Source organism: Octodon degus, unplaced genomic scaffold (assembly GCF_000260255.1).
Source record: "Octodon degus isolate 3935 unplaced genomic scaffold, OctDeg1.0 scaffold00008, whole genome shotgun sequence".
Classification (NCBI taxonomy): domain Eukaryota; kingdom Metazoa; phylum Chordata; class Mammalia; order Rodentia; family Octodontidae; genus Octodon; species Octodon degus.
The window spans coordinates 15,278,051-15,292,009 of record NW_004524584.1 but is presented as its reverse complement, the minus strand read 5'-3'; the positions used below and the strand labels follow the sequence as shown (position 1 = coordinate 15,292,009).

The following is a 13,959-nucleotide window of genomic DNA, read 5'->3' as shown; positions in this document are numbered from 1 at the left end:
TGTGCTTTGCCAAGCTTGTTCCAAGTAGGTGCTTTAGACCACTGAGCCATCTCTCCAGCCCCGACAATTTATTTCTTATTATATATATTTTTTTTCTGTATTTAGGACAGGGTCTACAGGGTTCCCAGGGTCTCACTACATAGATTGGACTTGTAGTGATTCTCCAGCATTCAGCCTCCCAAGAACTGGGATTATGGGCTCACGCCACCATGCCCAGTCTCAATCACCATCTCAGTGTGCCCCAGGGGCAGGGCTGGCATGGCATACCAAAGATCAAATCCCAGCTGCTGCGCTCTGCCTAAGCAAGTGATTTAGTCCACTGAGCTATCAAGCCAGCCCCATACCTGACAATTTAAATAGAAAGTAAATGGGGGAAAAAAAAAAGTAAATGGGGCTAGGGAGATAGCTCAGTAGGATAAGCACTTGCCTGGCAAGCACAAGGGCCTGAATTCAATCCCCGGCACCACCAAAAAAAAAAAAAAAGTAAATGAATAATACTGAGCAGGGTGATAAAAGCCTATACTCCTAACACCTGAGAGGCTGAAGGAGGCTGCCATGAGTTCAATACCATCCTGGGGAGACACAGTGGGGGCCTGCCCCTTAGCTCAGTTCTTTAAGTGGCTGCTTCAACAAAGCAGTCAGGCTCAGGTTGATCCCCACAACTCAAGCCAGCCAAACATGCCCTGAAGGCATTCAGAGCAAAAAAAAAAAAAAAAAAAAAAATCAGCATGAATTATATAGCAAGATCCTGATTCAAAAAAGAAAGAAAAAGCTAGGCATGGCAGCACACACCTGTATCATGAAGCTGAGGCAGGAGGATAATTGCAAGTTCGAGCCCAGCTGAGCTACAAAGTGAGCTTAAGGTCAGCCTGAACTGTGTAGTGAGTCCTTATCGAGAGAGAGAGAGAGAGAGAGAGAGAGAGAGAGAGAGAGAGAGAGATAAAAGGAAAAAGAGCAAAGAAGTATACTAAAAGAACTGAAGAATTTTAACTGCTGCTACTTCAACAGACACCTCTTTTTCTTAAATATATCAATACTTAACAAAAGTACAGTTCATAACATAACACAAGATTGAAGCTGAGGCTATCATCCTTGAGTTGAAGAGTATATTACCTGTAAATTCTACCTTTAATTTCTAATGAAATTATTTCTGAGATACATGGAAAATAGAAGTAACAAAAGTAAGGCTTACAAAAACAATGTAGTCATGTTTCTACAAATTCAGGGTTGATTTCAAAGCAAAGAAATAAATTGGTTCTCTTCCACACTTACAAATATTTTCTCAAGCATAAACTTTGTTTCTATGAATAATTTTCCTCTAGAGCACTAATTTGAAAAAGCTACCTAATTAAAACAAAAATTTTAACTATGGTAAACTGCTTATAAGTGAACTATAAGCCAGGCATGGTGGTGCACATATGTAATTCCAGTGCTCAGGAGGTTGACACAAGATTGCCACGAGTTCAAGGCCAGCCTGGGCTACACAGTGAGTTCAAGGATAGCCTGGACTACATCCTCCTGCTTCAGCCTCCCAAGTTCAGGGATGATAGACATGCATCGCCATGCCCAACATTGCAAGATTCTGTTTTTTAGAGGAAGGCTGAAAATTCAAGAAACCAGTAATTTGTACAACTTTTCTGTAAAGTCATAAATTTTATTTTGAAACAAGAAAATGTCCAATTTTATATATAGTGAGTTTGTTAAATCCTACTGGTGTTAAATCTAAGCATTACACCACTATGAAGCCTAAAAACAGAAAATTTAATAATTATATAAAATATATTCAGGGATAGATGCTGCAACACTTACTCTGTGTTTCACAGGCATTGAGGAGAAATGGAACATGCGCTCTGAAGAGATGTAGACAAACGTCTACACAGAATTGCACCGAAGACTAAAGCTGGCTGTTATTTGCAGGCACCCATAGGAGGTTTCTAGAAATCTTAATTGTGTTTTCTTAAAAATGTTTTCAAGTAGCATACAATGCTGGTATCTGACAAAGACTCTTACCAACCCAAGGCCACATACCTATAAACGAACTCACCTGTGTTATACTCCTTCAACTGCAACTCTTTTACAGGCATTCCATTGGCAGCTCGAAAGGCATTAAGAATCTGTAAGAATATGGTATTTACACAAATGATACGAATCATAGTTAAATACTACTATATTATCCCTAGTGGTTTTATTATATATAATTTCAAACTACAATTATTTTACAAAGGTAAAATTAAGTCATGCTAATTCAAAATTTCCCAAGTATATGAAAAGGCAGAAGAGTGTAACCTTCAAGAGCTCAAGCTCTAAAACTGAACTATCTAAATTCCAAGTTGTCTTCCTCACTTGTTTAATCTTTTAGTGCCAGTTTCTCATCTGGTAACATAAAATGATGCCCTGAACTCAGTCTAGTGCTATGGTATGTGAAAGTCTGGTGAAGTTTTTCTTCATCTCCAAACCAACTATCCTCTCACGACATTAAGGCCTGAGCTCAAATGTGGTATCAAATGTGATACTTTTCCTAATTGCTCAATCTAAAATGGTCCCAGGGTTCAATCCCTGGCACCATATGCCATGCCGGCCCCACCCTTGGGCATGCTGAATCAGCCACTGAGACAGGGCGTGGTGGTGCAGGTCTGTAATCCCAGCACTGGGGAGACCGAAAACTGGAGGATCACTAGAGCCCAAGCTACATAGTGAGACCCTGTACCAAATACATAAAAAATAAATAAAATGGTCCCAATCCCAGTGGCATTCTGTCTTTACTTCAGCTTCAATCGTCAGAAAATTTATCACTGTGTTACCTATCTTTTGCTTTCTCTTTTATTATCCAGGGAGGCAATAATTTTATAATATCCACTGACACATAATACAAAATCTCTAATCCAAAATTCTGGAATCCAAAATGTTCAAAAAGTTTTAGATTTTGGAATACTTTGAATTTAGTCTTACCAGATTAAGAATGCTTAACTAGAAAACTGCAAATATTCCAAAATCTGAAAGACTTCTTGCCCCAGTCATTTCGAATAAGCAGTCCTCCAACTTACAGTTTAGAATACATGGTGTGAATGGATTAAGAATACCTACTCATAAGATAGTGTCATAATTAAATGAACTAATGCTTATGAGCATTACACAATGCTTGGCACACAGTAAACATATTAGCTTTTTTTTTTTTTGTACTGGGGATCGAACTCAGGACCTTGCGTTTGCCAGGCAGGCACTTATCCTGCTGAGCTATCTCTCTGGCCAGCATATTAACTCCTATTGCAACATTTTAATCAATTCTTCCATAAATTCTGCCATAATTTAGTCAAAAAAGACTTCGAACTGAACAGTTAGGCAGCTCCCAATTTGTGATATTGTAGCCCAACTGCATCTTTATGTACCAAATACTGAAATAATATTCCCTCTTAGACAATAACCAGATTTGGAGTCAGCATTCTCTTAATGTTTTCCACAAACCTCATCTCAATGAATACAAGTATAACTGGTAAAATCTGAATAATAAAAAAGCTTTAATAAAAGCTTAATGGATTATGCCAAAGTCAATTTCCAACTGGACATGGTGGTGCACACCAATAATCCCAGCACTTGAGAGGCTAAGGCAGGAGTATTATCTGCAAGTTTGAGGCCAGCCTGAGCAACAACATGAGTTCAAGGCAGGCAGCCTAAACTGTATAGTGAAACTCTGTCTTAAAAAGGCAAAAGAAAAACAAAGTCAATTTCCTAGTATAGATATTGCACTATAGTTACATGAGATGAACACTAAGAGGGGGTGAGGGACCGGGGAGATGGCTCAGTGGAATAAGTGCTTCCCTGGCAGGCGCAAGGGCCTGAGTTCAATCCCCGGTTCCACAAAAAAAAAAGGGGGGGGGGGTGAGTGAAGAATATATACAATATTTCCATACATTTCTTCATACCTTCCTGTGAATCTATAAATTTTCAAACTAAAAACTTCTTAAAATGTTTTCAATTGACAGAAGTAGAAACATAATACATCTTACCTCTTCTTTTGTGGCATTTTCAGGCACCCCACTTAATCGAATAAGTCTGCTAGGTTTTTCCTCACTTGGGCCAGTCCTATAATCTTGGTCCTTGAATTCAGAATGTAAAATTATTTCACAAATATACTTTTGTGTGTAAAATTAAACTCAATATAAAATAGAGACATTGAAAATGACTTGTATAGGGCTGGGGAGATAGCTCAGTGGAATAAGCGCTTCCCGGGTAAGCACAAGGGCCTGAGTGCAATCCCCAGTTTCGCCAAAAAACAAAAGGGGGGGTAGTTATAAAAAATAAAAAGGGTTATAAAAGGAATTTAACTTTTGAGAAAAAAAATCTGTCACTTAAGTGACCATATCTCTTCTACGTCTATTGCCTGGCATAATTATCAGTATTACTCTCTTTTACTCTCGAAAGCACCAGGGTGATTTAAACAACAAATTGTGTGATCCCCTAGGTCTAACGTTATAACAAATCATTATTTGGTTAATATGCATCAACATCACTATCCAAAGATAACAAAACCTAGGGCCGGGGATATAGCTCAGTGGCATAAATGCTTTCCTGGCAAACACAAAGTCCTGAGTTCAATCCCCAGTCAAAAAAAAAAGAGCAAAACCTAGATAAAGATCTTTTTTTTTTTAAATTTGGTACCAGGAATCAAATACAGGACCTGGCGCTGGCCAGGCAGGCACTATGTCATTGAGCTAATCCCCAGCCCTAGATAAAGATTTGTAGAATCTATTTTATTTATTTTTTTTTTAATTTTTTTTTTAATATTTATTTATTACATTTATTTATTGTGTGTGGCCAGCTGAGCCCACCAGGGGGCGGGTCTGGCTGGCATGTGGTGCTGGGGATCGAACCGTGGTCCCTGTGCTTTGCCAAAGTTTGTTTCAAGTAGGTGCTTTAGACCACTGAGCCATCTCTCCAGCCCTGTAGAATCTATTTTAAAGATATTATTTTCACTGTTAAATTGTAAACATAAACCCAGGGATGGAGGTGCACACCTATAACCCCAGCTACTCAGGAAGTTGATACAAGAAATCTAAGGTTCAAGACCAGCCTGGACAACTTATTAAGACCCAGCTCGGGCCCAGGGAGATAGCTCAGTAGAATAAGCACTTGTCTGGCAAGCATAGGGTCCTGAGTTCAATCCCTGGTACCACAAAAAAAAAAAAAAAAAAAAACAAAGACCCATCTCAAAATAAACATTTAAAAGGTAGAAGCTTGTGTATGAGGCCTTGGGTTCAATCCTCAGGGCCAAAATTACCCTTCTTGCTTAGGTTCAGGAAACTTAACATTTAAGTGAACTAATTTGGCTTCAAGAGGAAATACACAACATTAAATATCACTTCTTCATGATCATGACAAAAGTACACAATTATGGAAAGACTGAGTTTAAAATGAGGAAAAAGTTCTAAATCACAAGATCTGCTCATGTCAGGGTTGTGAGAACTAACTCCCAAATATAGGTATTTTCAAAGTAAATTACGCCAGCATATTTATTTTTTTCTGATACCACGGATCAAACCTGACCTTGCGCTTCTGGGGCAGGCATTTATGCTACTGAGTTATATCCCCAGATCCCCATCCCAGGGTACTTAAATCAGTACAGTAATGAATACATACACACACTGCTACAATAGCAGCACTGAGGAGGCTGCAGCAGGAAGATGGTTTCGAGTGCTCAACCAGTATGGGCCAATGTAATGAATTCAAGACCAGCCTTGACTACACAGACAGATCCTGTCTCAAAAACTACAAAGAGGGAAGGGGAAGGGGGAAGAGAACTAAAGGTCCTTTTTCTAGAGATGTATACTCATTCTACTCCTAAATGCAAAGTTGGCTTTGTAATGGCTGTGAAAGGAAAGTCCAAGGACTAAAACTTCTGGACACCATAATGTATCTTTCAGAAAAGCCTTATGGAAAAAATAAATAAATAAATAAACCAAACAACACAAAAAAGAAAAATCTACCTCATCAACATACCTGAAGGTCCCGTTGGGCATCGCGGGCAGCTTTGCCCTCTGGAAAAGACTTGGTCTGGCCATAGCCAAAGATCTGGCTTCCAGGTAACCTGTGATCCACATCACGATACTCCATGCTTCTATAATCAGTGTCTTGTTGGCCAAGAAAGTCCAGATCACCCTTTTCTTTAAACACACCAGCATCTGAACTCTGTTGTTCAGCTCCAGAAAGCTGTGACTTGTCTGAGTCTTGAATTGGACTTTGACTCTTCTGAAAATCCGAAGGAGGCTCATGTTCAAAGGCAACACCTTGTGTTTCTCCTTCTCGTGTTTCTGAATGCTCAAATTCTCCCTTCTGAATGCCAAAAGTAGGCCTTTCTACAGTGCGGTCATGTGTGGATTCTTCTCTCTTATTCACGTTCATACAAGAATGTTCTCTATCTTGTGTAGAGGTCTGCATGTAATCCAAAAGTTTTGGATCCACAGGAGGCATCTCCCTATCTTTAAATTCCATACAAGATCCCATCTCTCTGCCCCTAAAATCCTGATCAGTCCTGGACCGGTGTCTACCTCTGAAGTCTGAATGTGGTGTATCCCTGTCCCTAAAGTCTAGATCAGTAGTACCTGAACCTCGGCCTCTAAAGTCCACCTGTGTTCCGTCTTTATCCCTAAAGTCCAAATCCGATATATCTCTATTCCTAAAATCAGAACGGGACTGATCTCTGGTCCTGAAATCCAAATCCGATAAATCTCTTCCTCTAAAATCTGCATGGGATCCATCCCGTCCTCTAAAATCTAAATCATAAGTGCCCCGGCCCCTATAATCAGATGGAGGATCCCTGCCTCTGAAGTCAACAGTGTGAGCATCCCTCTCTCTGTAGTTCATATGAGGTGTCTCTCTACTTCTAAAATCCATAGAAGTACCATCCCCTCCCCTATAGTCCATTGGTGGTCCTTCTCTATCTCGAAAATCCCCAGAATGCATGTCCCTACCCCTGAAGTCCAACTGTGAAGAATCTCTACTCTGGAAATCAGAAGATGAAAAATCTCCTCCCCTGAAATCATGTCCTGGTCCCTCCCCTCCTCGATAGTCACCATGCGGTCCATCTCTAGCTCCATAGCTGAAAGAATGCTCCTCTACATTTGCAAAAGGAGGCCCCGAATGCCCCTGGAAATCAAAGGGAAGTGAATCTCTGCCAGGAAAGTTGCCAGAGTGTCTCTCTTGAGCATGACTCTTAAGGGGAGGAGGAGGATAATCCCTGTTCCACCCGGGAGCAAACCTTTCTTCTTGGCTCCCACTGTAGAAACAAAGACAGTGTTACTCATATTGTCCAGAGAGTTTGAAATCTACACACCAGCATATTCTTCTCTAATCACAGCATATTCTTCTGTAAACATTTTTTTTTTTTTTTTTTTTTTTTTTTGGCAGAGTTCTGTAACAAGGTCCTAGATCTGCAGAAAACAGCAAAGCTTTGCTATCTTAAGACGAAGTCATGGAGTAAAGTTTTATGCTCCCATTTCAGAACACGAGGAAAGTCAACACAAGGTTTTCAACATGACTGCTGCAGAAAAAGCTTTCACCCAGTCCTGCAACAGGGAAAATCCGCAATACCATATAAGCTAACAATGTGACATTACAAAAATTTCCATTTCCTATAGCCAGGGAACTTAGAATTCCAAGGTCAATATGATGATTCCTATATATCAGGAAAAAAATCAAGGCACTTTTAGTTTCTTACAGTAAGTTTCAAGGTGTACCCTTCTCATTGCTGCATCCAGGGGTAACATTCCAAAATATTTCATTACAGCTATAGCAAAAAACCACCCATTTGAAATGGATGCAGACCTAAAAGAAATGAACACTGGTTGTATATCAACCAGTAGCAGAAGCACACCGGCGTTCACCAGCTGAGTATCACCCTGGCATCTAAATCCCAGTTCTACAATTGTTCCACCCAGAAGTGTTCTCAGCTGGATCCTATTACTATACCCAAGGGTAGCACAGAAGGCAGCATGAATCATGCTACAAAGCATGTGTAAGTCACCTAAGTCAAGCAATAGCACCCAAGAGCTTAAAAGGACCTAGAGACAGCATTATACAGGTCTTTAAGCATTATCCTCATGTCCCAAATGAGGAAGCTTAGATATTTCAGATTCCAGTGCCTCACATACTAATTTTTCACAATAGTAAAAAGTATTTTTAAGCTAGGAATAGTATTAACAGTAACACATTCTCAGTTTACAGAATTTAAGAGATAAACAAGAACTGGTACAATGTTCTATATTTTGGCTTTGGTCAACAATTAGGAAATTTAAATAGGCAATTAGGGATTACTGGATGGATACATATGATTACTGGATGGATACATATGAAAAAGAAAACAAAACGATGAATGGGTTACCTGCTGTTTAGCAGTAAAACAAAAACTGTACTATAACACCAACACAGTTCTCTCCTCCCAGAACACAATTTCTATTATAAGGGACCCGTCTGACTTCAGACTACATCATATAATAAAATTTAAAAAAACACAACTGATTTCCAAGTCATTTAGTTCAAGAGTAAAGTTTAAACTAACAGGAATTTACCATTAACCTAAAAACTAGAATAATGTACATTTAATGGATTTTAGAACATAGCAACTTCCATTGATTACCATTAACACTAGTTACATCTATGTGATTCATCCTAAGACAAGCAAATTTAATGATTTTCATAAATAATACAATTTAACACTAAAATAAAGATGTTATAATTAACTATAGGGTCTCAGATATTTAAAAATCTTTTTTTTTTTTTTTTTTTTTTTTTTTTTTTTGCAGTAGTAGGGATTGAACTCAGGACCCTGCACTTGCCAGGTAAGTGCTTATTCTACTGAGCTATCTCCCCCGACCCCCGGGATATTTAAAAATCATTCAATGCCTGGGAGATAGCTCAGTGGAATAAGCCCTTCTCTGGCAAGTGCAAGGGCCTGAGTTCAATCCCTGGTTTTGCCAAAATAAAAACAAAAACAAAAAGTCTTAAAATCATTCAAGGCCTTCTAATTAGCTTGCTGCAAGACTTAAGCCTTTTCAGACGCTCATGAGATGTGGGCTAAGCCATCTAAACTTAAATGTTTTCTGACAAGAATGCATCCAACACTGCCTTTGGATACTCCCTTAGAAATCTCACTCTTGGGGCTGGTGAGATGGCTCAGTGGTCTAAAGCACCTACTTGGAACAAGCTTAGCAAAGCATAGGGACCGCGGTTCAATCCCCCAGCCCCACATGCCAGCCAGCCCCACCCCCAGGTAGGCTGAACTGACCACACACACACACACACACACACACACACACACACACATAAATAAATAAATAAATAAATAAGAAATCTCACTCTTGTGGGGGCCGGGGAGGTGGCTCAGTGAAATAAGTGCTTCCCTGGCATGAGTAAGGGCCTGAGTGCAATCCCCAGTTCCACTAAAAAAAAAATCTCACTCTTAGGCCAGCGAGATAGCTCAACAGTCTAAAGTGCAAGCACAGGGACCGAGTTCTATGAGTTTGATCCCAATCCCTAACACCAAGTGCTGTGCCAGCCCTGCCCCCAGGGCGGGGTAAACCAGCCACAAAAAAACAAATACTCTCACTCCTCTAAGATCAAAGAAATTTAGAATAACTTACTGTACTGCAGTCCTCTAATCTGTATTTTATGGACACTAAACAAGAAACAGTGCTATCAATATAGCAACGGCTATGAAAATCATTTTCAACAAAATAAAAAATTTAAGAAAGTTGTTTTTTTTTTTTTTTCAGTACCAGGGATTGAACTCAAGACCTTTTGTTTGCCAGGCAAGCGCTTATTCTATTGAGCTATCTCCCCAGGCCCAAAGAAAAGTTTTTCTAAGAAAATAAAAATAATTTTCTTGGCCTGAGGAGATAGCTCAGCGGCATAAGTGCTTATCTTGCAAGCACAAGGTATGGAGTTTGATCCCCAGTACCACAAGTTATGAGGGCCCTGGAACCCGGGGGTTGCTGTGCTGCCCAGAAACTGGGTGTGCTAGGGAGGCTGAGACAAAAGCATCACTACGAGTCTGAACTGTGTAGTGAGACCCTATATCAAATAAATAAATAAATAAATAAATAAATATTTCTTGCAAGATACCCCCAAAAGAAAATGCTAGGGGGCCGGGGAGATGGCTCAGTCGAACAAGCGCTTCCCTGGCAAGCGTAAGGGCCTGCATTCAATAACTGGTTCCACAAAAAAAATAAATAAATAAAATAAAATAAAACAAAATAAAATGAAAATGCTATATAAACTACATCTTCTTCTAATCCAAGTTTTTGTTTTGTTTGGGGTTTTTTCCTCCTGTGGAAGGGAGGGTACATAGGGATTGAGCCCATTCTAGGCAAGCAGCACTGAGATACAGCTTTATCCCTTTTTTTTATTTTGAGACAGGTTCTCACTAAACTTCCTAGGCTGGCCTTGAACTTTTGATCATTCTGTCCCCATGACTCAAATAACTGAAATTATAAATGAGTGCTACTGCAGCTGGTTAATCAAAGATTTTAAAATGGGGCTGGGGAGATAGCTCAGTAGGATACCTGCTTGCCTGGCAAGTGCAAAAACCTGAGTTCAATCCCAGGTTCTGCAAAAAAAAAAAAAAAAAAACCTTTCAAAGATTTTAAAATCAGGGGTTAAAATAGCTCAGTGGATTAAAGCGCCTGCTTAGGCAGACGCAGGGGCCAGGAGTTCGATCCCCTGGCCTGCTGTGGTGGCCCGGCCCCGGCCTCAGCCTCAGCCTCAGCCTCAGCCTCAGCCCCAGCCCCAGCCCCAGCCCCAGCCCCAGCCCCAGCCCCAGCCCCAGTCCCAGTCCCAGCCCCACCCCTGGGGTGCACTGAAAAGGCGATTCAGACTGGGCATGGTGGCACACACCTATAATCCCAGCACTTGGGGGGCTGTAAACAGGAGGATCACTACCAGTCCAGTCTACACTGAGGCCCTGTACACCCTGTCCTAAATACAAAAATAAATATATAAATAAAATAAAATTAGGAGCTGGTACTCACTTTGCCAGCATGTATACTAACATTGAAAAGATATAAAGATTAACACGTTCTCTGTATAAGGATGACATACAAATTCATGAAATGTACCATATCTTTAAGAAAATATGGTATTTATACACAATGGAGTACCACTTTCTTATATAAAAGAATAAATTTTAAGGGGCTGGGGAGATGGCTCAGTGGAATAAGAGCTTCCCTGGCAAGTGCAAGGGCCTGAGTTCAATCCCTGGTTCCGCAAAAAAAAAAAAAAAAAAAAAAAACACCCAAATTTTAGTCATCAGACACATAAGCTTAACTATCATGTGGTTTCTCTTATTATGAGAATCAAAATAAATAACAAATAAATAATAACAAAATAAAAGATATAATAGGAAATGGAAAGATTAATAAGGAGAGCAGGCTGGGAAGATGGCTCAGCAGAATAAGTGCTTCCCTGGCAAGTGCAAGGGCTTGAGTTCAATCCCTGGTTCCACAAAAAAAAAAAAACAAAACAGAGAGAGATCAAGAGATGGAAAGGGGAGGAGATGAAAAAAAAAAAGAGTGTGTTATATACATGTACCAACTCCCCACAATGAGTGCAATCATCATGTACTGCAAACATATACTAATAAAAATTAAAATTAACAATAAAATCAGGGGCTGGGTGTATAGTGGTGGTACAACACATACTTGCTGGGTTTGATACCCTGAGTTCTACACTGGGTGTATTCCCTAGCACAAAACCAAAATTCTCAAAAATGAAAATAAGAAAGAAAAAAAGAGAGGGGGGCCAGGAACATAGGTTGGTGGCACAGCACCTGCCTGACAAGAGTAAGGTCATGACCTCAATTCCAAGGCCACAAAACAAACAGGGGCTGGTGAGATGGCTCAGTGGTCTAAAGCACCTACTTAGAACAAGCTTAGCAAAGCACAGGGACCGCGGTTCAATCCCCCAGCACCACATGCCAGCCAACCCCGCCCCCTGGTGGGCTGAGCTGGCCACACACACACACACACACACACACACACAAATAAATAAAAATTTAAAAAAATAAAATAAATGAAAGAGACAAAATGCCTATCATAAGGATGAATAAAACTAAATTTTAAAAAAACAAACAAAAAAGCATGTAACAATTCACATTTAAAATGAGAAAAATACAAATATTAATGTACAGAACTGATGTGGTGGCACACGTGTAATCCCAACAATAAGGCAGGAGGATCCCTTTGAGTTCCAGGCCAGCCAGGGATACAAAGTGAGTTCAAGGCTAGTCTGAACTGCACAGCGAAACCCTGTCTCAAAACAAATGGAGGGCTGGTGAGATGGCTCAGTGGTCTAAAGCACCTATTTAGAACAAGCTTTAGCAAAGCCCAGGGACCACGGTTCAATCCCCCAGCACCACATGCCAGCCAGCCCGCCCCTGGTGGCTGAGCTGGCCACACACACACACATACGCAAATAAATAAATAAAATTTAAAAAAAAAAAAAATAGCTTAAAACAAAGGGAAAAAAAGTCTAAAGCATAAATCCACTGATCCCAGAGCAGTGGTTAATAGACTATTTTATAAAGAGCCAGATATGGGGTTGGGGAGATGGCTCAGAATAAGTGCTTCCCTGGCAAGCGCAAGGATCTGAATTCAATCCCCGGTTCCGTCAAATAAATAAATAAATAGCCAGATAGTAAATATATTAGCTCTTTCTGGGTCATACAATCTCTATAATAGCTCTGCAACTGTCACTAGAACATCAAAGCAGCCGTAGACAACATGTACATAACTGAGTCACAAGAACATTTTATTTAAAAACAGTCCTTGAGCAACAGTTTGCTGATAAGTGATCTAAAGCTTAACATATATTGAAAGAAAAAACATACCCAGCACTACTACTAAGAATTGGAAGACCTCAAAAAAGTAGACCTTTTTTATTTACCATTTATGAAATGTTAGTTGTACTAAATATTACATAGAAGTTTCTCTTTTTTTAACATAGATTTGCTTTTTTTTTTTCTTTTTTCATGGCAGACTCATCCTACCCTGAGGCCAGGGCTGGTGTGGCATGTGGTGCCGGGATCAAATTGTGGTCCCTGTGCACTTGCCTAAGCAGGCGCTTTAGACTGTTGAGCTATTGCACTGGCCCTTAACATAATATTCTCTTTCTTTCTTTCTTTCTTTCTTTCTTTCTTTCTTTCTTTCTTTCTTTCTTTCTTTCTTTTTGTGGTACCGGGGATTGAACTCAGTACCTTGCACTTGCCAGGCAAGCGCTTATTCTACTGAGCTATCTCCCTGGCCCCTATTTTCTAAAATTAATTTTTTCCTAAGTTTTCCATTGAAACCTAAAAGCTTCAGAATAATGAATGCTCATACGGAGATGTTAAACAATATTTCACTGACTGCCAATTCAAATAAAAATTTACTAGCAACAAGTTTCAGTTGGAACATCAATACTCAATTTGTTTGTTTGGTTTTCTTCTTTTCTTACTTGACACATTTTTGTGTTGTTTTGCAAGTTCTATGTAATCCAGGCTGGCTTCAGACTATGGCAATCTTCTTGCTTCAGACCTCTGGGGTGCTGGGGTTATAGGAGAGTACCACCACACCCAAATCACATCAGTATTTATGACTATATAAATTTAAATCAGATTTCTTTGCCATATACCAAAACATACATTCACATAGTATTTCACTAACTGTAAATACAATACAGGCATAAAAATTTTAAGAATATTATCAGGGGTTGGGGAGATGGCTCAGCAGAATAAGCGCTTCCCTAGCAAGCACAAGGGCCTGAGTTCAATCCCCAGTTCCGCCCAAAAAAAAAGAAAAAAGAAAATTAATTCCAGAACGGTATTGGCAAAGGAGGGAGGATTGTTTGAGCTCAGAAGATTAAGACAAGCCCAAGAAATTTAGCAAGACACTGTCTCAAAACATATATATATATATGTTTGGTTTCTTTTTTTTT

At 39.7% G+C, this 13,959-nt stretch overlaps 1 protein-coding gene and 1 non-coding gene across 2 annotated transcripts in view; one reads left to right on the top strand and one right to left on the bottom strand.

The window, feature by feature from the left end:
• The window catches only part of Rbm6 (RNA binding motif protein 6), a 122,270-nt gene that overhangs the window by 89,689 nt on the left and 18,622 nt on the right, over nucleotides 1-13,959 (bottom strand). Inside the window, exons 3-5 of the mRNA XM_023704598.1 lie at nucleotides 5,995-7,559; nucleotides 4,005-4,094; nucleotides 2,045-2,114 (exon numbers count right to left, since the gene is read on the bottom strand). Coding sequence (XP_023560366.1) covers nucleotides 2,045-2,114; nucleotides 4,005-4,094; nucleotides 5,995-6,957 — 1,123 coding nt within the window. The 5' untranslated portion in view covers nucleotides 6,958-7,559. The remainder of the gene's footprint in view (nucleotides 1-2,044; nucleotides 2,115-4,004; nucleotides 4,095-5,994; nucleotides 7,560-13,959) is intronic.
• On the top strand, nucleotides 11,011-11,114 carry LOC111814232. The gene has a single exon (XR_002819270.1). It is a non-coding gene; the product is annotated as a U6 spliceosomal RNA (small nuclear RNA).